This window comes from Hyla sarda, chromosome 7 (genome assembly GCF_029499605.1).
Source record: "Hyla sarda isolate aHylSar1 chromosome 7, aHylSar1.hap1, whole genome shotgun sequence".
Taxonomy (NCBI): domain Eukaryota; kingdom Metazoa; phylum Chordata; class Amphibia; order Anura; family Hylidae; genus Hyla; species Hyla sarda.
The window spans coordinates 169,987,026-170,011,112 of NC_079195.1; the positions used below are offsets into that span (position 1 = coordinate 169,987,026).

Consider the following 24,087-nt stretch of genomic DNA (forward strand, 5'->3'; position numbering starts at 1 on the left):
TGCTGGTTGCATAACTACAACTCCCAGCATGCCCGTTGGCTGTCGGTGACTGCTGAGAGTTGTAGTTTTGCAACAGCTGAAGGCACACTGGTTGTGAAACTCAAGAGTTTTTTTTTTACCTAACTCAGTGTTTCACGACCGGTGTGCCTCCAGCTGTTGCAAACTACAACTCTCAGCAGTCACCTTACACCATGCACCGTACATGCTGGGAGTTGTAGTTTTGCAACAGCTGGAGGCACACTGGTTGTGAAACACTGAGTTAGGTCACAAACTCAGTGATACATAACCAGTGTACCTACAGTTGTTGCAAAACTACAACTCTCAGCAGTCACCGACAGCCAACGGGCATGCTGGGAGTTGTAGTTATGCAACAGCTGGATGTCCCCCCCCCCAATGTGAACGTACAGGGTACACTCACATGGGCGGAGGATTACAGTAAGTATCTGGCTGCAAATTTGAGCTGCCGCAAACTTTCTGCTGCAGCTCAAATTGCCAGCGAGAAACTACTGTGAACCCCGCCCGTGCGACTGTACCCTAAAAACACTACACTACACTAACACAAAAAATAAAATAAAAAGTAAAAAACACTACATATACACATACCCCTACACAGCCCCCCTCCCCTCCCCAATAAAAATGAAAAACGTCTGGTACGCCACTGTTTCCAGAACGGAGCCTCCAGCTGTTGCAAAACAACTCCCAGTATTGTCGGACAGCCGTTGACTGTCCAGGCATGCTGGGAGTTTTGCAACAGCTGGAGGCACCCTGTTTGGGAATCACTGGCGTAGAATACCCCTATGTCCACCCCTATGCAATCCCTAATTTAGGCCTCAAATGCGCATGGCGCTCTCACTTTGGAGCCCTGTCGTATTTCAAGGCAACAGTTTAGGGTCACATATGGGGTATCGCCGTACTCGGGAGAAATTGTGTTACAAATTTTGGGGGGTATTTTCTGCTTTTACCCTTTTTAAAAATGTAAAATTTTTGGGAAAACAAGCATTTTAGGTAAAAAAAAAAAAAATATTTTTACATATGCAAAAGTCGTGAAACACCTGTGGGGTATAAAGGTTCACTTAACCCCTTGTTACGTTCCCCGAGGGGTCTAGTTTCCAAAATGGTATGCCATGTGGGGTTTTTTTTGCTATCCTGGCACCATAGGGGCTTCCTAAATGCGGCATGCCCCCAGAGCAAAATTCGCTTTCAAAAAGCCAAATGTGACTCCTTCTCTTCTGAGACCTGTAGTGCGCCAGCAGAGCACTTTTCACCCCCATATGGGGTGTTTTCTGAATCGGGAGAAATTGGGCTTCAAATTTTTAGGGGTATTTTCTGCTATTACCCTTTTTAAAAATAAAAATTTTTTGGGAAAACAAGCATTTTAGGTAAAATTTTTTTTTTTTTTTTACATTTGCAAAAGTCGTGAAACACCTGTGGGGTATTAAGGTTCACTTTATCCCATGTTACATTCCCCGAGGGGTCTAGTTTCCAAAATGGTATGCCATGTGGGTTTTTTTGCTGTTCTGGCACCATAAGGGCTTCCTAAAGGTAACATGCCCCCCAAAAACCATTTCAGAAAAACGTACTCTCCAAAATCCCCTTGTCGCTCCTTCCCTTCTGAGCCCTCTACTGCGCCCGCCGAATATTTTACATAGACATATGAGGTATGTGCTTACTCGAGAGAAATTGGGCTACAAATACAAGTAAAAATTTTGTCCTTTTACCCCTTGTAAAAATTCTAAAATTGGGTCTACAAGAACATGTGAGTGTAAAAAATGAAGATTGTGAATTTTCTCCTTCACTTTGCTGCTATTCGTGTGAAACACCTAAAGGGTTAAAACACTTACTGAATGTCATTTTGAATACTTTGGGGGGTGTAGTTTTTATAATGGGGTCATTTATGGGGTATTTCTAATATGAAGACCCTTCAAATCCACTTCAAACCTGAACTGGTCCCTGAAAAATACTGAGTTTGAAAATTTTGTGAAAAATCGGAAAATTGCTGCTGACCGTTGAAGCCCTCTAGTGTCTTCCAAAAGTAAAAACACGTCAATTTTATGATGCAAACATAAAGTAGACATATTGTATATGTGAACCAAAAAAAAATGTATTCGTAATATCCATTTTCCTTACAAGCAGAAAGCTTCAAAGTTAGAAAAATGCTAAATTTTCAAATTTTTCATCAAATTTACGGATTTTTCACCAAGAAAGGATGCAAGTATCGACAAAAATTTACCACTATGTTAAAGTAGAATATGTCACGAAAAAACAATCTCGGAATCAGAATGATAACTAAAAGCATTCCAGAGTTATTAATGATTAAAGTGACAGTGGTCAGATGTGCAAAAAACGCTCCGGTCCTTAAGGCCAAAATGGGCTCCGTCCTGAAGGGGTTAAAGTTACAGTGGTCAGATGTGCAAAAAATGGCCGGGTCCTTAAGGTGAAAATGGGCTGGGTCCTTAACCCCTTAAGGACGCAGGACGTAAATGTACGTCCTGGTGAGGTGGTACTTAACGCACCAGGACGTACATTTACGTCCTAAGCATAACCGCGGGCATCGGAGCGATGCCCGTGTCATGCGCGGCTGATCCCGGCTGCTGATCGCAGCCAGGGACCCGCCGGCAATGGCCAACGCCCGCGATCACGCGGGCGTCCGCCATTAACCCCTCAGGTGCCGGGATCAATACAGATCCCGGCATCTGCGACAGTTCGCCATTTAAATGAACGATCGGATCGCCCGCAGCGCTGCTGCGGGGATCCGATCATTCATAACGCCGCACGGAGGTCCCCTCTCCTTCCTCCGTGCGGCTCCCGGCGTCTCCTGCTCTGGTCTGTGATCGAGCAGACCAGAGCAGGAGATGACCGATAATACTGATCTGTTCTATGTCCTATACATAGAACAGATCAGTATTAGCAATCATGGTATTGCTATGAATAGTCCCCTATGGGGACTATTCAAGTGTAAAAAAAAAATGTAAAAAAATGTAAAAGTAAAAGTAAAAAAAAAGTGAAAAATCCCCTCCCCCAATAAAAAAGTAAAATGTCCGTTTTTTCCTATTTTACCCCAAAAAAGCGTAAAAAACATTTTTTATAGACATATTTGGTATCGCTGCGTGCGTAAATGTCCGAACTATTAAAATAAAATGTTAATGATCCCGTACGGTGAACGGCGTGAACGAAAAAAAATTAAAAAAGTCCAAAATTCCTACTTTTTTTAATACATTTTATTTAAAAAAAATTATAAAAAATTTATTAAAAGTTTTTTATATGCAAATGTGGTATCAAAAAAAAGTACAGATCATGGCGCAAAAAATGAGCCCCCATACCGCCACTTATACGGAAAAATAAAAAAGTTAGAGGTCATCAAAATAAAGGGATTATAAACGTACTAATTTGGTTAAAAAGTTTGTGATTTTTTTTAAGCACAACAATAATAGAAAAGTATGTAATAATGGGTATCATTTTAATCGTATTGACCCTCAGAATAAAGAACACATGTCATTTTTACCATAAATTGTACGGCGTGAAAACAAAACCTTCCAAAATTAGCAAAATTGCATTTTTCGTTTTAATTTCCCCACAAAAATAGTGTTTTTTGGTTGCGCCATACATTTTATGATATAATGAGTGATGTCATTACAAAGGACAACTGGTCGCGCAAAAAACAAGCCCTCATACTAGTCTGTGGATGAAAATATAAAAGAGTTATGATTTTTAGAAGGCGAGGAGGAAAAAATGAAAACGTAAAAATTTAATTGTCTGAGTCCTTAAGGCCAAAATGGGCTGAGTCCTTAAGGGGTTAAAAGGGGTATTCCAGGCCAAAACTTTTTTTTATATATCAACTGGCTCCGGAAAGTTAAACAGAATTGTAAATTACTTCTATTAAAAAATATTAATCCTTCCAATAGTTATTAGCTTCTGAAGTTGAGTTTTTTTCTGTCTAACTGCTCTTTGATGACTCACGTCCCGGGAGCTGTGCAGTTCCTATGGGGATATTCTCCCATCATTCACAGCTCCCGGGACGTGACATCATCATTGAGCAGTTAGACAGAAAACTTCAGAAGCTAATAACTATTGAAAGGATTAAGATTTTTTAATAGAAGTAATTTACAAATCTGTTTAACTTTCCGGAGCCAGTTGAGATATATATATATATATATATATATATATATATATATATATATAAAGGTTTTGCCTGGAATACCCCTTTAAGGGGTTAAAGATGACTGTGGATTTAACAACCAAGCCACAATCACTCTAAAAAGGAAAAGTTATCCATCTGTAGCCAGTTGTTTCAGGGGCGTAGCCCCTTTTCAGTATAGAGCAGAGTGTGGGATGGTTAGCAGACAGACCTTTGGTGTGGAACTAAAGGGGTAAAGTTCCTCCTTGAAGAGAGCTCCAGAAGGCATTACAGGATTCATGCTACACTGGGAATTTAGGGAAAAGGGATATGCTAAGTAGCTCTCTCACAGATGGAACTGAGCTTGCTCCTTGGTGCCTCCCACAAGTCAATGCCTGCTCTTTAAAGGAGTAGTCCGGCGCTCACTTTTTTCATTTTATCCCGTCCGGGCTGCAAAATAAAAGAAAACACACTTTCTCTTACCTGCCAAGGCGGGACATCGCTGCGGCTGGTGATAGGCTGAAGCTCCGTGTGACGTGCCGGGCTAACAGGAAGTAAGAAGAATACAGCCGGGCGACCGAACACCTGTACCGGAGCTACGGGGGCTCGTTGGCAGGTAAGAGAAAGTGTGTTTTCTTTTATTTTGCAGCCCGGTCGGGATAAAATGAAAAAAGTGCGTGCCGGACTACTCCTTTAAGGCGCCTTAAAAAAAAAAAAAAAAAAAACCCTGTCAATTCCCTGGGGTCTAACATAATGGTCCCAGGATATGACAGGTGTAGAGCATACCTGCTCTCGCATACAATGCCACACAGCATAGAGCATAAAAACAATGGGGAGGATTTATCAAACTGTGTGAGAGAAAATGTGGATTAATTTTCCAACACCAACCAATCACAGCTCAGCTAATGAGCTCTGGTAAAGTGAAAGCTGAGCTGTGATTGGTTGCTGTGGGAAAATCTCTCCTCTTTTTCTCTTACACAGTTTGATAAATCTGGGCCAATATTTCAACAGCTTAAGCCACTGTCATAAATCTTGTGCATTCCTAGACAGACTCGTCCAGAGGTCCTCAACCCCAGTCTTCAAGGCCCACCAACAGTCCAGGGTTTGAATCTGTCCCTGTTCTATTCTAATGGAGTAACAGAAAAAGCCCAGAATGCTGCTGGGTCTTGAGGACTGGGTTAAGGACACTATCTTAGAATTTATTATCTCTTTCACTGTATTCAAACTAGTTCAAGCAGCAGATTTGCTCTAATGTAGCTGAGCCATGGAGCAGGTGCTGAGGAGATACATAGCAGGTCAGCATTATTTATATCCTCAGGGCTGCAGCTTCAATACCATACTTGCCTACTTTTAAGAATATTTGGGAACTTGACTGTTTACAGTAATGCAATATCTGGTCGTTCTACTTACAGCAAATGCAGGAATACATTGAAACTGCTGCATGTGAATGTATGCTTAGAATGCAGGGGGGTTAAGGGCTATGCATTTTAATAAAAGAGATCTCAGTCTATATTTTCATGTGACATAAACTGTGGTTGTCCTAGGACACATTAAATGTAAAATGGGATTGCTTGTGATCCATTATTACAGCCATAAGACTATACCAACGATGATCTATAGTCATATTGTTTAAGTTAAAACATGAGACATACAAGTATGGGGATGCTGTGGAGGCTAACATGTAATTATTTTATGCATGGGGCCCTTGGCAGTATTAAAAAAAAAAATTTTTTTATAGATTACATTTATGAAATATATTTTTCCCAGAAATTGAATGAAATGATTACCTGAAATGTGTCAGCGACACGGTGCAAAAATTCAATGACGAAAAGGGGTGTCACTTCACTTTGAATTACTGCCACAAAGAATATTTTTTCTCTGTAAATGCTGATAAGATAGTGGTGTGGGGTTGGGATAACTGGCGGCACATTCTCAATATCTGCTGCTTTCTCCTGTGCTTCAAAGAAGTAGTCACAGACAGAACGGCTCACAACACTTTTCCAATGCTTCTCTAAGAAAATGTCACTAGAACCATTGATCAGAAAGAGGCTGTGGATCATTTTCTGCAGGAAAAGCAAACATATTGTTTTGTTATCATGGGTTTCACCCAATCCATTCAAAATGTTGACATTTCTAACCAGGATGCTCATTGGTACAGAGGCAAATAGATGAAAACGTATTGTAAACAGTGGATATGATTATCGGATCTGTTACCTATAGCTGCATGTGTAGGGCTGAAGCTGCAACCCACATTTTTGTTTTTCCTCTAGATGTCATATGACATATGTCATTCCTCGTATGTCATCAAATTTCTTCCACTATAAAGGTCCTACTCTGTATACTCTGACCGTATACTCGGACCTTCCCAGTGCCAAACAATCCTATTCACCTATGAATTCTCCCCTCTAACAGATCATCCAAAAAGACCCCTGTCTCCCCTTACTAGTGACATAACTAATTTTATTCCCTCACACCTTGAACAGTTACTTTTCCAGGTTGTAATATTCACCTAACTAAAACCTAAAGTCTCTCTCTTTCTTTTGGTATCTTTCTCTCCCCTTTTTCTCTAAACTACTGAAATGCTCAGTCACCTACCTGCTGCTTGACCCCATCTTAAACCTTTACAATCTGGTTTCTTCACTCTATAGAAACTGCCTGTACTAATATCTCAAATTAGGACAGCGGAATGTAACAAAAACTACCTTCTTTTGGTTATTCTGAATCTCCCTGCAGAGTCCACTTTTTCCAACTTCTACTCAGTAGGATAGAACCATCAAGTTACACGGAACATAGGAAAAAAACTAAAAGAGAGCAGTATCTTTTAAAGGGGAATCTTCTCCAGATCATGCTCCAAACTGAAGTGTCAAAGAGGTTGTGCAGGGCAGAAGGAAGCTCCCTCCCACTCCTTCCTCCCCTGACTGACTGATGCACAGGGCTTGGCTTCCAGCACTGAGCTCTGCACATCAATCAAGATAGGGAGGGGTAGGAGAAGAGGAGTTTAACTTTTGCTGCCTTTATCCCTTCTCCTCTGACTTTTGCTTTTAGGGTTCCAAAAATTCTATCTAGGTCCTCTCCTTTTTCTGCCAAGCTCCTATTGGACAAATTATAAGCAGAATCTTCTTTCACTAGCATCTGTACACTGATGAAACCCAACTATATATCTTTCCGTGACATCACTCCTGTTCTACTACTAGTGACTGCCTGTCTCTAATAACATATATTCATTCCCTCTATCAAATAGAATCCTTTAAAAATTGTTTACTGTTGAGGTTATGTTCATCCCGCATCTTTTCTTTTTAAGTAGACCTATTACATTCCCTAATCTAATGGCTGTTTACCCCCACCCTCATTATTTTTCAAAACTCAATACCTTCTTTCCACTTTTTCTCTCCCTCCACTACTTGAACTCAAATGCAGTTTATGTCTGTACATGAAGATATTTACGTGTAAAAGTATAAAATCATATCATATAAATAAAATTATATTAAAAACAATGATATATTCACCTACGCAATCCCTTACTGCTGCCATCCCAATGGTTCCAGTGCAATTGGCTGATATGCATTATCTGAGTATCCACACGGGACACAGAAGTGCTTATTAGCAGTTAACCAATCCAAACTGGGATGGCAACAGTAGGGTATTTTTTAAGCCAGCTGGAGCACCCCATCCCCAGACAACCCCTTTAAGGCTGGGCTCACACAGCATTATTGCTTTACATCTCCGGTATACATCAATCTGGTCAATGCATCTGGTCAAAAATGAAATGTCCTATTTATTTTTTTACTTTTTCAAAAAAACAACACAAAATCAAGTAATAAGCATAAATGCACATTTTTGCAGTCTATATAATTTACACAGTAGCTGTTTAAGTATCTTAATTTACAATTTACTGGGCTGTACATATTCCCTATGCTGCCAGTCACCATAGCAAAGACATCAGGTGAGCCTATCCCAGGGCTCCTTTAGAACCTCTGTGACCTGAGATACAAGACTCATAGAACCATATCTTATCAGTTTGTCCAATATGAACCTTTGAGACTCCTGATAAGTGAGCTTTATAATGGCTGAAAATAATTATTACTGTGCAACTGCTTAACAGTGCAACAATATATATATATATATATATATATATATATATATATATATATATATATACTCATTATACATAAACAATTATGATACATTTGATATGTTGCAGACCAGTAGCAGAAATTTTATTTCATATGAATAGCAGCTGAAATTGTGTCTATTTTTATATAGGAACATGATCGGCTGAAGAAATATCCAGCAGGCTTTATTTTGGGAACATATAGTTTATATTTAGACAGCTATTGCTTCTAGGGAGAGTAAAGCCCGTAGCATCATATTCAGTTGCATTTACACTGAACATAATAAGAACAGACACCTATTGCACAGAACACTTCATACCAACTAGAAATGTAACACGTACTAACAATAAATGGACAAGGTGACTGGGAAATGTAATACTGTAAGATCGTGTGTGCCCTACAGGTGATGGTGCCAGGGTATTGACATAGAGAACATGACAAATCCACTGTAGCACAGTAAGCACATATGGATTATGCTGTGGTTTACAGGCCTATAAGCAGTGGAAATATGTCCACTGTATGGGAACATCAATAATTCTTTGGGGCACCGCAGCATCATTAATTCTGGGGGCACAGTCTCATAATTAATCCTGGGGGCACAGTCTCATAATTAATTCTTGGGGGCACAGAGGTACAATTAGTCGGTACAGGGCACAGTGTTGGGGGCATGGCGTGTGGCAGTAATATTGCAGGGGAATAGTGTGTGGCAGTAATATACCAGGGGCATAGTACAGTGGGGCAAAAAAAAGTATTTAGTCAGCCACCAATTGTGCAAGTTCTCCCACTTAAAAAGGCCTGTAATTTTCATTATAGGTATACCTCAACTATGAGACATAATGAGGAAAAAATAATCCATAAAATAACTGATTTTTTAAGAATTTTTTTGCAAATTATGGTGGAAAATAAGTATTTGGTGATAACAAAAGTTAATCTCAATACTTTGTTATATACCCTTTGTTGGCAATGACAGAGGTCAAATGTTTTCTATAAGTCTTCACAAGGTTTTCACACACTGTTGCTGGTATTTTGGCCCATTCCTCCATGCAGATCTCATCTAGAGCAACACAGACTTTCAACTCCCTCCAAAGGTTTTCCCTGGGGTTGAGATCTGGAGACTGGCAAGCCACTCCAGGACCTTGAAATGCTTCTTACAAAGCCACTCCTTTGTTGCCAGGGCGGTATGTTTGGGATCATTGTCATGCTGAAAGACCCAGCCACGTTTCATCATCAATGCCCTTGCTGATGGAAGGAGGTTTTCACTCAAAATCTCACGATACATGGCCCCATTCATTATTTCCTTTACACGGATCAGTCGTCATGGTCCCTTGGAAGAAAAACAGCGCCAAAGCATGATGTTTCCACCCCATGCTTCACAGTAGGTATGGTGTTCTTTGGATGCCACTCAGCATTCTTTCTCCTCCAAACACTATGAGTTGAGTTTTTACCAAAAAGTTCTACTTTGGTTTCATCTGACCATATGACATTCTCCCAATCCTCTTCTGGATCATCCAAATGCTCTCTAGCAACCTTCAGATGGGCCTGGACATGTACTGGCTTAAGTAGGGGGGACACGTGTGGCACTGCATGATTTGAGTCCCTGGCGGCGTAGTGTGTTTCTGATGGTAGCCTTTGTTTCTTTGGTCCCAGCTCTCTGCAGGTCATTCACTAGGTCCCCCCGTGAGGTTCTGGGATTTTTGCTCACTGATCTTGTGATCATTTTGACACCCCGTGAGATGAGGTGAGATCTAGCGTGGAGTCCCAGATCGAGGGAGATTATCAGAGGTCTTGTATGTCTTCCATTTTCTAATAATTGCTCCCACAGTTGATTTATTCACACCAAGCTGCTTGCCAATTGCAGATTCAGTCTTCCTAGCCTGGTGCAGGTCTACAATTTTGTTTCTGGTGTCCTTCGACAGCTCTTTGGTCTTGGCCATAGTGGAGTTTGGAGTGTGACTGTTTGAGATTGTGCACAGGTGTCTTTCATACTGATAAGTTAAAACAGGTGCCAGTAATACAGGTAACGAGTGGAGGACAGAGGAGACTCTTAACCCCTTAAGGACCAGGCCATTTTACACCTTACGGACCAGAGCATTTTTTTTTACATCTGACCACTGTCACTTTAAACATTAATAACTCTGGGATGCTTTTACTTATCATTCTGATTCCGAGATTGTTTTTTCTTGACATATTCTACTTTAAAACAGTGGTAAAATTTTATGGTAACTTGCATCCTTTCTTGGTGAAAAATCCCAAAATTTGATGAAAAAATTGAAAATTTAGCATTTTTCTAACTTTGAAGCTCTTTGCTTGTAAGGAAAATGGATATTCAAAATAAAAAAAATTTTTGGTTCACATATACAATATGTCTACTTTATATATAATAAATTTAATAAATATCATAATAAAATTGACGTGTTTTTACTTTTGGAAGACACCAGAGAGCTTCAAAGTTCAGCAGCAATTTTCCAAATTTTCACAAAATTTTCAAACTCGATATTTTTCAGGGACCAGTTCAGTTTTGAAGTGTCTTCATATTAGAAATACCCCACAAATGACCCCATTATAAAAACTGCACCCCCCCAAAGTATTCAAAATGACATTCAGTAAGTGTGTTAACCCTTTAGGTGTTTCACAGGAATAGCAGCAAAGTGAAGGAGAAAATTCAAAATCTTCATTTTTTACACTCGCATGTTCTTGTAGACCCAATTTTTGAATGTTTGCAAGGGGTAAAAGGAGAAAATTTTTACTTGTATTTGTAGCCCAATTGCTCTCGAGTAAGCACATACCTCATATGTCTATGTAAAGTGTTCGGCGGGCGCAGTAGAGGGCTCAGAAGCGAAGGAGCGACAAGGAGATTTTGGAGAGAACATTTTTCTGAAATGGTTTTTGGGGGGCATGTCACCTCTAGGAAGCCCCTAGGGCACCAAAACAGCAAAAAACAAAAACACATGGCATACCATTTTGGAAACTAGACCCCTTGAGGAATGTAACAAGGAATTAAGTGAGCCTTAATACCCCACAGGTGTTTCATGACTTTTGCAAATGTAAAAAAAAAATAAAAAATAAAAAAAACCATTTACCTAAAATGCTTGTTTTCCCAAAAATGTTACATTTTGAAAAAGGGTAATAGCAGAAAATACCCCTCAAAATTTGAAGCCCAATTTCTCCCGATTCAGAAAACACCCCATAAGGGGGTGAAAAGTTCTCTGCTGGCGCACTACAGGTCTCAGAAGAGAAGGAGTCACATTTGGCTTTTTTGAAGCAAATTTTGCTCTGGGGGCATGCCGCATTTAGGAAGCCCCTATGGTGCCAGGACAGCGGAAAAAAAAAACACATGGCATTACAATTTTGGAATCTAGACCCCTCCGGGAACGTAACAGTGTTACAGTGAGTACTTACACCTCACAGGTTTTTTGACCAGTGGGACGTAAAAGTGAAAAATTTGATTTTTTTTGCACAATATTGATAGTGTTACCCCAAATGTTTCATTTTCACATTGGGTAATAGTGCAAAAGGCCCCCAAAATTTGTAGAACAATTTTGTCTGAAAAAAAAAATACCCCATATGTGGATGTAAATTGCTCTGTGGACGCACTGCAATGCTCAGAATGGAAGGAGTGAAAATTTTGTTGAAATTGAAATTTGTTGCCCCCAACAGCAAAAAAAATAAAAAAACACATGTGACACCATTTTAGAAACTAAAACCCCTCAATGAATGTAACATGGGGAAATAACACCTCACAGGTTTTTTGAAAAGTGGGCCATAAATTGAAAAATTTGATTATTTTTTTTACACTAAAATGCTGGGGTTACCCAATTTTTAACATTTTCACATGGGGTAATATGAGGAATTGGGTTACAAATTTTGGAGGGCTTTTCCCCCTGACTATAAAAATACATCCACATATGGGGTAACGTGCTGGACGGGCGCACAACAAGGCTCAGAAGTCATAGAGGTCACTTTGTATTTGTGGCCTTTGGCATATAAGTAGCTGACGGTTACATACATTCCGAGGAAAATACAAAAATGAAACACCCACATGTGACACCATTACAGAAAGTACCCACCCTGAGGAATGGGTATAGGGGTAAAGAGGACATTTTGAACGCACAGGTGTTTCCTAAATTTATTTTCCAGGAATGGATGAAGGGTAGCTTTTTGAAAATTGCAATTTTCAACCTAAGCTATGCTTCATTTTTCTGGGAACAACTAACATGGGACTCCGAATTGTCACCTGGAAATACAACAGAGCTCAGCGAGAACTCTTCGCATTTGAGGCGGATGTTTGTTACGGACCTAACAGTTACATACATTCAGAGGAAAATACAAGAAAGGAACACCCACATGTGAGCCTATTACAAACAGTACACCGCCTAGGGAAGGTGTATAGGGTGAAGTGGAGATTTGGAACAGGAATGGATGAAGTGTACTATGTGGGGAAGAAATTTGCAATGTAGTACTGATATGCCAATAATTTTCCCAATTATTTTCCCAGAATGATGACCCAGAGTACAGCCAAAAGGAAAAATGATGCCCGCCCCAAACCCTATACTCTGAATCATCATCCTGGGAAGGGGATGTGTGGGGCCGTCCCTATTCTGTTACCTCAAATGCGCAACCCGCTCAGGTGGGGAGAGAGAGCGTTGCGCATTTGAGGCAACTGCAAACCTCCAATGCTGTTGACTCTGTGTCCCATGACCCATTTTTTTAGGGGAAAGAAGAAAAAAAAAAAGATATTGGGGTATTGGGAAAAAGTTTTTTTTTTTTTTTGGGGGGGTGAGGGTGGGGTGAGGGGTGTTTTGGTTTAAAATTTGGAAGTCAATGTACCCTGGACTGGTACATTGGAGCCGAATTCTGGGGAATGAAAATTAGGGCAAAGGATGGAAAATGTAGTACTCCATGGAAGTGTGATACTCCCTGAAGCAGCCTATGCAGAGGCCCGGATGATCGGGGCAAGTGTCACATTGGTACATGGTGTCCTTCCGTCTCCCCTTCCTGTGACACACTCTGCATTTCTTCTGGGTTCGTCCGTCCTTCCAGTGTTGGGGATCACACCTGGAAAGTGTTGGCCGGGGACGATCCGGGGACCTGAAGTTCCAGAGGTGCTCTGACCCGCTCTTTGGTGGTCAGCATAGATGAGGGCATTTAGAACTACCTCTTGAAACTCCAGGAATGTCCTTGTGTTGCCAGCGTTCTGGTACAGTATAAAAGAGTTGTACATGGCAACCTGTACCATGTAGACCACAACCTTTTTATACCATACGCGTGTTTTCCGCATGGCATTATATGGTTTCAGGACTTGATCAGAAAGATCAACTCCCCCCATATACCGATTGTAGTCCAGAATACAATCGGGCTTGAGGACCAGCCCCGCGGTACCTCGCACAGGGACAGGGGTGCTGCCGTTCCCATGAATAGTGGTGAGCATGAGGACATCCCTCTTGTCCTTATACCGGACCAACAACAGGTTCTCATGGGAAAAGGCACGGGACTCACCCCGGGGGATAGGAGCATGTAGGGGATGGGGCGGAAGGCCTCTTTGATTCTTCCGGACTGTCCCACAAGCGACCGTGGATCTGGCGGCGAGGGATGTGATACTAGTATAAATGATATCCACGTAAAGGTGGTAACCTTTATCTAGCAATGGGTGCAAAAGGCCCCAAATGATTTTCCCGCTAACACCCAGAGTGGGGGGACATTCTGGGGGTTCAAAACGGGAATCTCGTCCCTCATACACTATAAACCTGCAAGTGTACCCGGAGGTACTCTCGCAAAGTTTATACATCTTCACTCCATACCGCGCTCGCTTGGTAGGGATGTATTGCCGGAAGCTGAGTCTCCCCTTAAAGCTGATGAGAGACAGCATAATGCAAACATCTCCGAATGGCCTCGATCCGGGAACGTGCCATGGCCACACTGTAGAGGGGTGTCTGGTAAAAGACGGCCCCACTCCAATATTGCCTGACACTGTTTTTTTTAAACTATACCCATATGCAGCACGAGGCCCCAAAAGGTCCTCATTTCGGCTTCATCGACTGGAGTTCAGCCGCCGGGTCTAGCTAAAAGTGAGCCCGGGTTAGCGGCGACGAACTGTTGGGCATACAGATTCGTCTGTGTAACCATCAAATTAACAAAGTCGTCACTGAAAAAGGCTTTTGGTCCGCTGGCTGAGTCCAGACAAGTTCTCCGGTACGATGTACCAGTGATCTTGGCTGGGGGGCTTCACTATTATGAGCGCCAGGGGGACTCATACTAGCATGGGGCACAGGGTCAAGGGCAGAGGAGGTTTGCGGCGCCGCGCGGCGGGGTCTCTGCCGCCTTGGTGGCTCATCATCAGAACTAGATGATGAGGAGGACGATGAAATAAGGAAGGTGGGGTCTTCATCGTCCTCTGAGCCGCTCTCGGTATCTGAGGCAATTATGGCATATGCCTCCTCCGCCGAAAAACTCTGCGGGCCATTTCCCTACTCTAATGGGGATACGGGTGTGTGTGTGTGGGGAAACTTTATTTGTGTATGTGCTGCGTGTGGTGTGGTGCGAGACTACCTCCCTAACCCGCCCTAACCTAACCTAACCTAACCTTACTAAACTAACCTGCCCTAACAGAAAAAAATATAAAATAAAAAGGGGACTTTTTTTTTTTTTTTTTAAAAAGAGGACTTCTAGCGCAAAAAAGCCCTGCGCCAAAAAAAGCGTTTATCTAATCAGTGGTGTGCGCACTGATTAGCGCTTGTGGCGGCAGGGGGCGCAGAAGTCAGTGGGGGGTCCGGCCACTCAGCCCAGAACAGTGGCTGGTGGCTTGTACACAGACCCCCACACAAAAAAAAAAAAAAAAAACGCTGGCGGCAGACCGCAGCGACCCAGCAGGGCCGGGGTCACGCAGCTAAAGGTGCTACGGACCCCCGGACACCCACTGATGTACGCTGAAAAAATAAAAAAATTTTTTTTAACCCTAACCTGTCCCTACCTAATCTAAAACTAACCCTGGGGGATTTCTGTGCCAAGGGGCCAAAGAAAGGGGGCAAGGGGCACTTTTTTTTAACTGAGGGGATGGTGGGCAGCACGGGGCTCCGTCTTGCTTGCCAGATCTCTGTGGAATGGCAGGCAGAATGGAGCAACATGCTCCTAGCCCCCACATCTCCTCCCATTACACTGTGATTGGTGTGGCCACTTTGGCCACCCAATCACAACTGTACTGAGGGGGGTTGGCCACAATGCCAGCCCCAGTACAGCACGGATGGTGATTGGTGGTGTATATTACACCACCAGTCACCATCTATATCCGGGTCATAGGGTCACACGTGACCCTGATGACGCGGAACCGCTGCAGAACGCCGGTCAGTAGTTACCGGCGCCCTGCAACGATCGCCGGTAAAGGAGGTCGTCCAGACCTCCTCCGGCACACTGCCGGGATGTCTGATGAATGTAATCAGCAGACATCCGGCTCCGATCCCCGCCCGGCGAGCGGCGGGGAACGGAATCGCAGCACATCGCTCGTCTGAATTGACGAGCGATGCGCTGCGATCGCCGACATGGGGGGGGTCACCATGACCTCCGGCTAGCGGTGGGGGGGCCGGGAATGGACAGGACGTACTCATACGTCCTCGGTCCTTAAGGACTCGGAAACGGGGGCGTAGGAGTACATCCATTGTCCTTAAGGGGTTAAAGAAGAAGTTACAGGTCTGTGAGAGCCAGAAATCGTGCTTGTTTGTAGGTGACCAAATACTTATTTTCCACCATAATTTGCAAATAAATTCTTTAAAAATCAGACAATGTGATTTTATGGATTTTTTTTTCTCATTATGTCTCTCATAGTTGAGGTATACCTATGATGAAAATTACAGGCCTCTATCATCTTTTTTTAAGTGGGAGAACTTGAACAATTGGTGGCTGACTAAATACTTTTTTGCCCCACTGTATGTGGCAGCAATATACCAGGGTCCCAGTGTGTGGCAGTACTCAGGTCATTCATCCACCACACTTCAGTTGCTTGTTTGCTCTTTCCTTCATGGCCATGAGGCCGCTAGGTGTGAACCAGGCCTTAGCGTTCAGCTAGGACCTCTACCAGATGTCAGACCTGAATAAGAGGACCCTTACTAAAAATAGTTAAGTACCCCTGATCTATACCATATTGTTAAGCCCCTATATTGAGGATAACTTGCTGAGTCCAAGAGAAGATAGTGAACTTAAATATAGAGGGTTAACCCTAGCACTTCCATTCGTACTTCATCCTTTGCATATTTCATGCTGTGGAAATTCTGCAGCGGATTTTGCTACTCATTGACTTCAATAGGCATGCAACAATTCTGCAATTGCAAAAGTTTAATAAAGGATAATGGAATGTTTGTAAATGCTTTTGTTTCTTTGCATCCCTGGACCAAGCTCTTGGGGACTTTAAAGAGGCACTGTCATTGTTAAAAACGTTTCATATATTGCAGGACTCATTATAATATGACATTTCACAATATACACCTGTTAAAAAAAAATTAAATTGTCACCTGAAATTCAAGCTCAAAATAGCCGCCACTAGGGGTCGCCTGTCTTTTAGACAGACAGACTAGTCTAGATTTTACAGCATACTGGATACCGGCCGTAAAGCATACCGGTATCCAGTATAGGAGATTTCTATTGTGTATGCAAAACTACAGATAAAGGATGTGTGGACATGCTGGGAGCTGTAGTTTTACAACAGCTGGAGGCAACACTGCTCTAACACAGTTATTTACAAACACTGCAGCTTCAGTTGTTACTAAACTACAACTCCCAACATGCTGAAATAGTCAAAGCTTTCTCGGACTCCTTTCTCGGACTCCTGAATAACAAAGAAGTTGATCAGACATTCAGGAGTCTGTGAAAGATGAATGACACACAGTGACAGCTATGCTGATTAGCATCCAGCTTTACTAGGAGAAGATAAAACATATAGAACATGTATTCATAAAAAATGCTGTATTTTTATCTAAAAAATCCTTGCACTAATTTTATAAAGATCTATTCTTATATTTATACATTTTATCCTGTTATGAATTCACCATAATGTCCTCTGATTACTGCAGGCAAGCTCCAAGTATCTTCCTCTGACATATGACACAGCATAAAACCAGAGAGGAAAGGGTTACAGAGTAGAGAGTACTGATTGGCTGACTGCCCAGGCTTGCTCCTGTGAGGGAGACAGACAGACACACCCCCTCCAGCCTGCACAATGAAAAAGTAACTCACCAGCAGATAAATGCTTTTATCTCTGGATATATAGGTCCGAGACACATAAAAATTATATGCACATGATCAGGATTGGGTCCTGAGTAACAGATCACTTTTTTTCTTTTTTTTTGCACCATGACAGGTACGCTTTAAAGGGAATCTGTGATCAGACAGATCCTATTAATAGAGAATCTATAAGATGCTTGAAAGTAAGGCAGTTCAACAGTTGCCAAAAAACTTTGTTCCCTTTTTTTTTTTTTTTTTTTTTACTTCTGTTTGGGAACTTTTTAACTAGAGTGCCCTAAGACTGACCTATAAAAAATATTCAGCACAAATGAAGAAAAAAGCCTAAAAAATAATAAATAAGTACCGTATATACTCGAGTATAAGCCGAGTTTTTCAGCACGATTTTTCGTGCTGAAAACACCCCCCTCGGCTTATACTCGAGTGAACTCCCCCACCCGCAGTGGTCTTCAACCTGCGGACTTCCAGAGGTTTCAAAACTACAACTCCCAGCAAGCCAGGGCAGCCATCGGCTGTCCGGGCTTGCTGGGAGTTGTAGTTTTGAAACCTCCGGAGGTCCGCAGGTTGAAGACCACTGCGGCCTTCAACATCATCCAGCCCCCTCTCACCCCCTTTAGTTCTGAGTACTCACCTCCGCTCGGCGCTGGTCCGGTCCTGCAGGGCTGTCCGGTAAGGAGGTGGTCCGGTGAGGAGGTGGTCCGGGCTGCTATCTTCACCGGGGAGGCCTCTTCTAAGCGCTTCGGGCCCGGCCTCAGAATAGTCACGTTGCCTTGACAACGACGCAGATGCGTCGTTGTCTAGGCAACGGCTCTATTCCGGGCCGGAAGCGCGGAGAAGAGGCGCCCCCGGTGAAGATAGCAGCCCGGACCACCTCCTCACCGGACCACCTCCTTACCGGACAGCCCTGCAGGACCGGACCAGCGCCGAGCGGAGGTGAGTACTCAGAACTAAAGGGGGTGAGAGGGGGCTGGATGATGTTGAAGGCCGCAGTGGTCTTCAACCTGCGGACCTCCGGAGGTTTCAAAACTACAACTCCCAGCAAGCCCGGACAGCCGATGGCTGCCCGGGCTTGCTGGGAGTTGTAGTTTTGAAACCTCTGGAGGTCCGCATGTTGAAGGCCGCAGTGGTCTTCAACCTGCGGACCTCCGGAGGTTTCAAAACTACAACTCCCAGCAAGCCCGGACAGCCGATGGCTGCCCGGGCTTGCTGGGAGTTGTAGTTTTGAAACCTCTGGAGGTCCGCAGGTTGAAGACCACTGAGGGCGAATGATGAGAAGAGGATGATGAAGGGGGGGGGTGTGGGGATGATGAAGGGGGGTGGGGATGATGAAGGGGGGGGGGGGGTGTGGGATGATTACAAGGGGATGATGAAGGGGGGATGTGTGGGATGATAAGGGGATGTGTGGGATGATGACAAGGGGATGATGAAGGGGGGATGTGTGGGATGATAAGGGGATGTGTGGGATGATGACAAGGGGATGATGAAGGGGGGATGTGTGGGATGATGACAAGGGGATGATGAAGGGGGGATGTGTGGGATAAGGGGATGTGTGGGATGATGACAAGGGGATGATGAAGGGGGGATGTGTGGGATAAGGGGATGTGTGGGATGATGACAAGGGGATGATGAAGGGGGGATGTGTGGGATGATGACAAGGGGATGATGAAGGGGGGATGTGTGGGATGATAAGGGGATGTGTGGGATGATGACAAGGGGATGATGAAGGGGGGATGTGTGGGATGATAAGGGGATGTGTGGGATGATGACAAGGGGATGATGAAGGGGGGATGTGTGGGATGATGACAAGGGGATGATGAGGATGTTAATGACGGGTCTGGATGATGACAGGGGGGGATGAGGTATTTCCCACCCTAGGCTTATACTCGAGTCAATAACTTTTCCTGGGATTTTGGGTTGAAATTAGGGGTCTCGGCTTATACTCGGGTCGGCTTATACTCGAATATATACGGTATATAAATAAAAAAAGATGGTGTTTTATATTTTTCTGCTGACTTCCAGATAACATCTAGCAGCATTTACTTTTTCCAGCCAAACAGATGTTTGTAAAAGTGCCTAAAATATGTTGCAAAAATGGCCACTTTACTAGAAAACATGAAGTGAGGGATTTATCAAGACTGGCATCTCACACAAAGACCTAAGTTAATACCCTGGTTGGGATACACTGGGAATAAGAATCTGATGGCAGAGGTTTAGACCTCTGGGACCCCCTGCATTCTCCAGAACAGGGCCAAACTCTTCCTGCTGAAAGCTTGACCCCTGTCTTAAAAGATGAACTGGTCTCAGCAGTGACATCCAGTTCAGCCAATTACCAACTGAGGCGCTATTTTCAGTAGACTCAAAAACCTGGTTCAGTCTGTTCTAATTAGCATACATGGCCTGAACGAAGTGCTGTTGCCCTCTGCTACAGTATATGTTGTCATCTTGTTCTCAGCGGGATGCCACGGACACGTGACAAAATCCTTAAACGCAGTGTGAACCTAGACTCTATAAACGTAAGCGTCAAGAGGTTTGCGGGGGCTTCAATACTCATGGGGGAGGGGGGGGGGAAAGATTTATCAAAACCTGTGCATAGGAGAAGTGGTTCAGTTGCCCATAGCAACTTGAATGCAATTCATTTTTACAAAGGCCTCTGAAAAAAATGGAAGAAGCAATCTGATTGGTTGCTATGGGCAACTCAGCAACCTTAAGCACAGCAGATGTTTTCGACTACATCTCCCATGATGCTCATACAGTCAAAATGCTGCCAAAGCATCATGGGAGATGTAGTCCAAAACTTCTGCAGCGGTGAAGGTTGCCTATGCCTGGTCTATTCTATGGTGGGGAACCCAACTTTATGGTTTCCCAGTCACAGTGCTGTACATTTGCTAGTGGCTGCACTTGGTATTGCAGCCCAATCCATTGAGGAAAGAAAACTGCATTGCCAAGCACAACTACAATAAAGTGTACAGTGGTAAGCCTGCTAAACAAGAGACCCCATGGACCGCTGGAGCTCTGTGTCCCTTAAATCAGCTGATCAGCGGGAGTGTTACGAGTCGGACCCCTGGCGTTCTGGTATCGATGGCCAATCCTAATAAAGAACCTTCTATACTGAAGCTACGAAAATCCCCTTTAAGTGTTAATATATATTTTAAAATGTACTAAGAAGATCAAGAGAATCATATGCGAAAGGTATAAACTTTACACTACGTGTAACTACATATGATGAGAGAGTGTTTTCAACCGTTGTGCCTCCAGCTGTTGCAAAACTACAACTCCCATTGTGCCCGAATACAGCCTGGTAGTTGTTGTTTTGCAACAGCTGGAGGCACACTGGTTTGGAAACACGGGTATAAGATATACATGTGTACACTGAGTTACTGCACTATACAATGGCTGGAAGATAGAGTCACCAAGTCTCCCCATAAAACTTTCTTAAAGTCAGGTCCCATCTGTGCTGAACCTGCAAGGAGGCAACTGAGAAAACATTAAGATTACAACCAATCGTGCCAGCCTAGACATGGCAGATGAATGCCAGGATTGTATTTACTTAGACAACTGCTATAAAATACATCAGCCTAATCCAGTATCTACATAGGAACATCTAACATCTATATATATAGTTACTACACAAAAAACTTTTCTATTACAACCATCCAAAACAATCCCAACAAATCACGTGTCACGAAAAGACAACACACTCGGGGGGGCTCCGCGCAGCCAGCACACCATAATAAATTACCGAAATCAATCAATTGGATGCAGCAGGAAGTGAAGGGTCCTCGTAAGCCGCTTGACACATCATCCAGCATCAGATGCCTCAACAAAGATGGCCGGCAGGGCCCCAGTCCAGTAGGGCTGCCCAGAATTATCGCCTGCTCATAAACTTTTTACTTTTTAATTTACATGTGATGGAGTATTCATATTACTGTTTTTGTTATGACCCAATATGCTATGCATTAGCATAATGAGTTACATGAATGCATGCAAATGACTGGCAGGTTTTTGATGGGAAAAAAAAGTGTATACACGTGACAGGCGTTTGTTAGGGACAGCCCTCCGAGTCCTAGAGGCGGTTGCTAGGTAACTGGAGCAGGGCGCGGCTTAGAGGAGGGGGCGTGGTCGTGTTTAGAGGCTGTACTGCGCGGTGGGGGTTGACAACTCTGAGGGGAGGAGTGAAAGGGGAGGGCGGGGAGCGGTAAGGACAGCGAAGAGCGCTGAGAGATAGAGGTGAGGGCAGCGCAGGAAGTGAGAAGAGACTGTTCTGCTCGGGAGTCTGACTGAAGCTGCCCCCGTCCGTTCTTCTAGTTCTCCCTCGCCCCGGTATCTCATACAGCAGGCACTATGAAGGTGGCGGCAGATGAGCCTCAGCCCAAGAAGCAGAAACTGGAGGAGAAGACTTTGAGGTAAGGCGGGAGGCATGGTGAGGTACTGGCTGAGGCGTGCGGTCCTGTGTGCACGCTGTGTACTTCTCCTGTGCAGCACATGGCTCTGCCTTTAGCATCCTTTCTGCTTAGCCTTGTATAAAGAGAGATGATACCCAAGGCTTCTTACTAAGTGAAAGGCCCAGGGGCTATCTCTCTTTTTGGCTTTTATTATACCTTTCCCAACCAATGTGCCACCAGCTGTTGCAAAACTACAACTCCCAGCATGGCCGGACAGCCTTCGGCTGTCCGGCCATGCTGGAAGTTGTAGTTTTGCACACCTGCAGGCAGACTTGTTAGAAAACCCTTCCCTGAGACCTGTTCACACTAGTACCGCGGCTTCTATTTCCTCCCTAACGTATATAATGGGTCCCTCAGGTTTCCCTGTTTAGCCTAGTTCACACTTGGATAATTTTGTATATTCCTGCCACCAAAACTCAGTGGACTTGAGTATCAGGCCAGCGAGTGAGATGTTACAGAACCTCATCCATGTGTTGACAGTCTCCTGGTGGTTTGTACAGGAGACTCTTTTTACATTCACATGTTGCTTGTGATGAGGATTTATTTTTATCAAAGATTTCATCTTTTGTTCAATCTGCCCGAATCTGCATAGAACAAATATGGATTTTGCTGCCGGTTTGTTGCAGATTCTTGGTGAGGTCACTTGATGATGATTTGTTGCCTTGTTTGGCCCACTTCACTTTGTTGCCTTGATGTTTGGGGCCCAATTCAGTTTAATGGCCCAAGCGTAGTCATCTAGGGGGAGATTTATCAAAACCTGTCCAGAGGAAAAGTTGCTGAGTTGCCCATAGCAACCAGATTGCTTCTTTCATTTTGAACAAGGCCTCTGCAAAATGAAAGAAGCAATCTGATTGGTTGCTATGGGCAACTTTTTCTTTTCACAGGTATTGATAAATCTTCCCCCCCCCCCGATTACGCTTGGGTCATTTCCTGAGTGTGTAAAAGTTTTGGCTCACACTGAGAACTGTGACTTGCAGCAATTTTAAGTCCAAGACAAATCTCTTATACCTTGGGGAAAATGTTTTCCTGAGTGTTAGCACTAGCTGACTACACTTGGGCCATTGAAATAACTAGGTCCGAAGCAGGGACAGTTCATCATGCCGTTTTGACATTTTCCGACGTATCTGTGGTGTGAAACTACAATCGCGTTCTGGTGGCCGGCTGTCTGTTTAAATGGGCATTGCCATTTGCAAAAACTTTTTATATAATGTACTGATGTGCAGTGACATTCTCCAGGCTCACACAGCAGGATAATTGACAAGCCAGGAGCCTACACAGAGCTCTCCTGGTCTCCTCCACGCTTCCTGTATTTTGTCTCTGAGCATAGACACACGGTCAATAGCTGCAGGGACGAGGCAGCCATTTGTCACACAAAAATATACAGTGGTCCCTCAACATACGATGGTAATCCGTTCCAAATAAACCATCGTTTGTTGAAACCATCGTATGTTGAGGGATCCGTGCAATGTAAAGTACTGTACTCGCCTGTCCCAGCCGCTCAGGACCCGTCACCGTTGCCTGAGAGGCCATCGTACGTATTTCTTAACCAACGGATATTACTAATATACAGTGATCCCTCAACTTACAATGGCCTAAACATACAATAGTTTCAACATACAATGGTCTTTTCTGAACTATGGTAACTTGAAACCAGACGCAGCATACAATGCTATGGACAGTCCAGATGTGTGAAACGTGGAAATGGCTGGAAGACCCGACCAATCAGAATGGGCATTCACTGGTAAAACTCATGTACTACTGAAGGGTATGCACTGAATTCCTGTCTGGTAGCGCCCCCTACAGTACAGGGAGGTATTACATGTTCTGTACTACTCTTTACCTGTGCCAGGGATAGCTACTCCAGGTGAGGGTGGCTCCATTTCATCCCCCCCCCCTTTTTTTTTTTTTTTTTTTTTGGGGGGACACTGTGTACTCTTAACCTGTGCCACAGTTAGCTGCTCCTTTTGGACGCCAGGTGAGGGCGGCTCCATGTTACTTTTTTAGGACATTGTGTGTACTGTACAGGACCCTGAAAAAGCTCCTGTCCTCTACATAGACAGTAATTACAGCTCCCAGCAGATCTTTATTACTTTTATATGTAAGGATTTGCTTTATCTACATTAGTTACCTACTTATTTTTCTTTAATCCTCACTTTTTCCTATTTTTGGATGACATTTTGGTGGCTTCAGAACC

General features: G+C 43.5%; 2 protein-coding genes across 2 annotated transcripts in view; one reads left to right on the forward strand and one right to left on the reverse strand.

The window, feature by feature from the left end:
* The window catches only part of AP3M1 (adaptor related protein complex 3 subunit mu 1), a 64,727-nt gene extending 43,285 nt beyond the window's left edge, over nt 1–21,442 (reverse strand). Inside the window, exons 1-2 of the mRNA XM_056531261.1 lie at nt 21,191–21,442; nt 5,902–6,177 (exon numbers count right to left, since the gene is read on the reverse strand). Of these exons, the coding sequence (XP_056387236.1) occupies nt 5,902–6,174 (273 nt within the window). The 5' untranslated portion in view covers nt 6,175–6,177; nt 21,191–21,442. The remainder of the gene's footprint in view (nt 1–5,901; nt 6,178–21,190) is intronic.
* A 152-nt stretch (nt 21,443–21,594) lies between these two features.
* ADK (adenosine kinase) overlaps nt 21,595–24,087 on the forward strand; it is a 343,651-nt gene continuing 341,158 nt past the window's right edge. Inside the window, exon 1 of the mRNA XM_056531262.1 lies at nt 21,595–21,854. Within this exon, the coding sequence (XP_056387237.1) occupies nt 21,793–21,854 (62 nt within the window). The 5' untranslated portion in view covers nt 21,595–21,792. The remainder of the gene's footprint in view (nt 21,855–24,087) is intronic.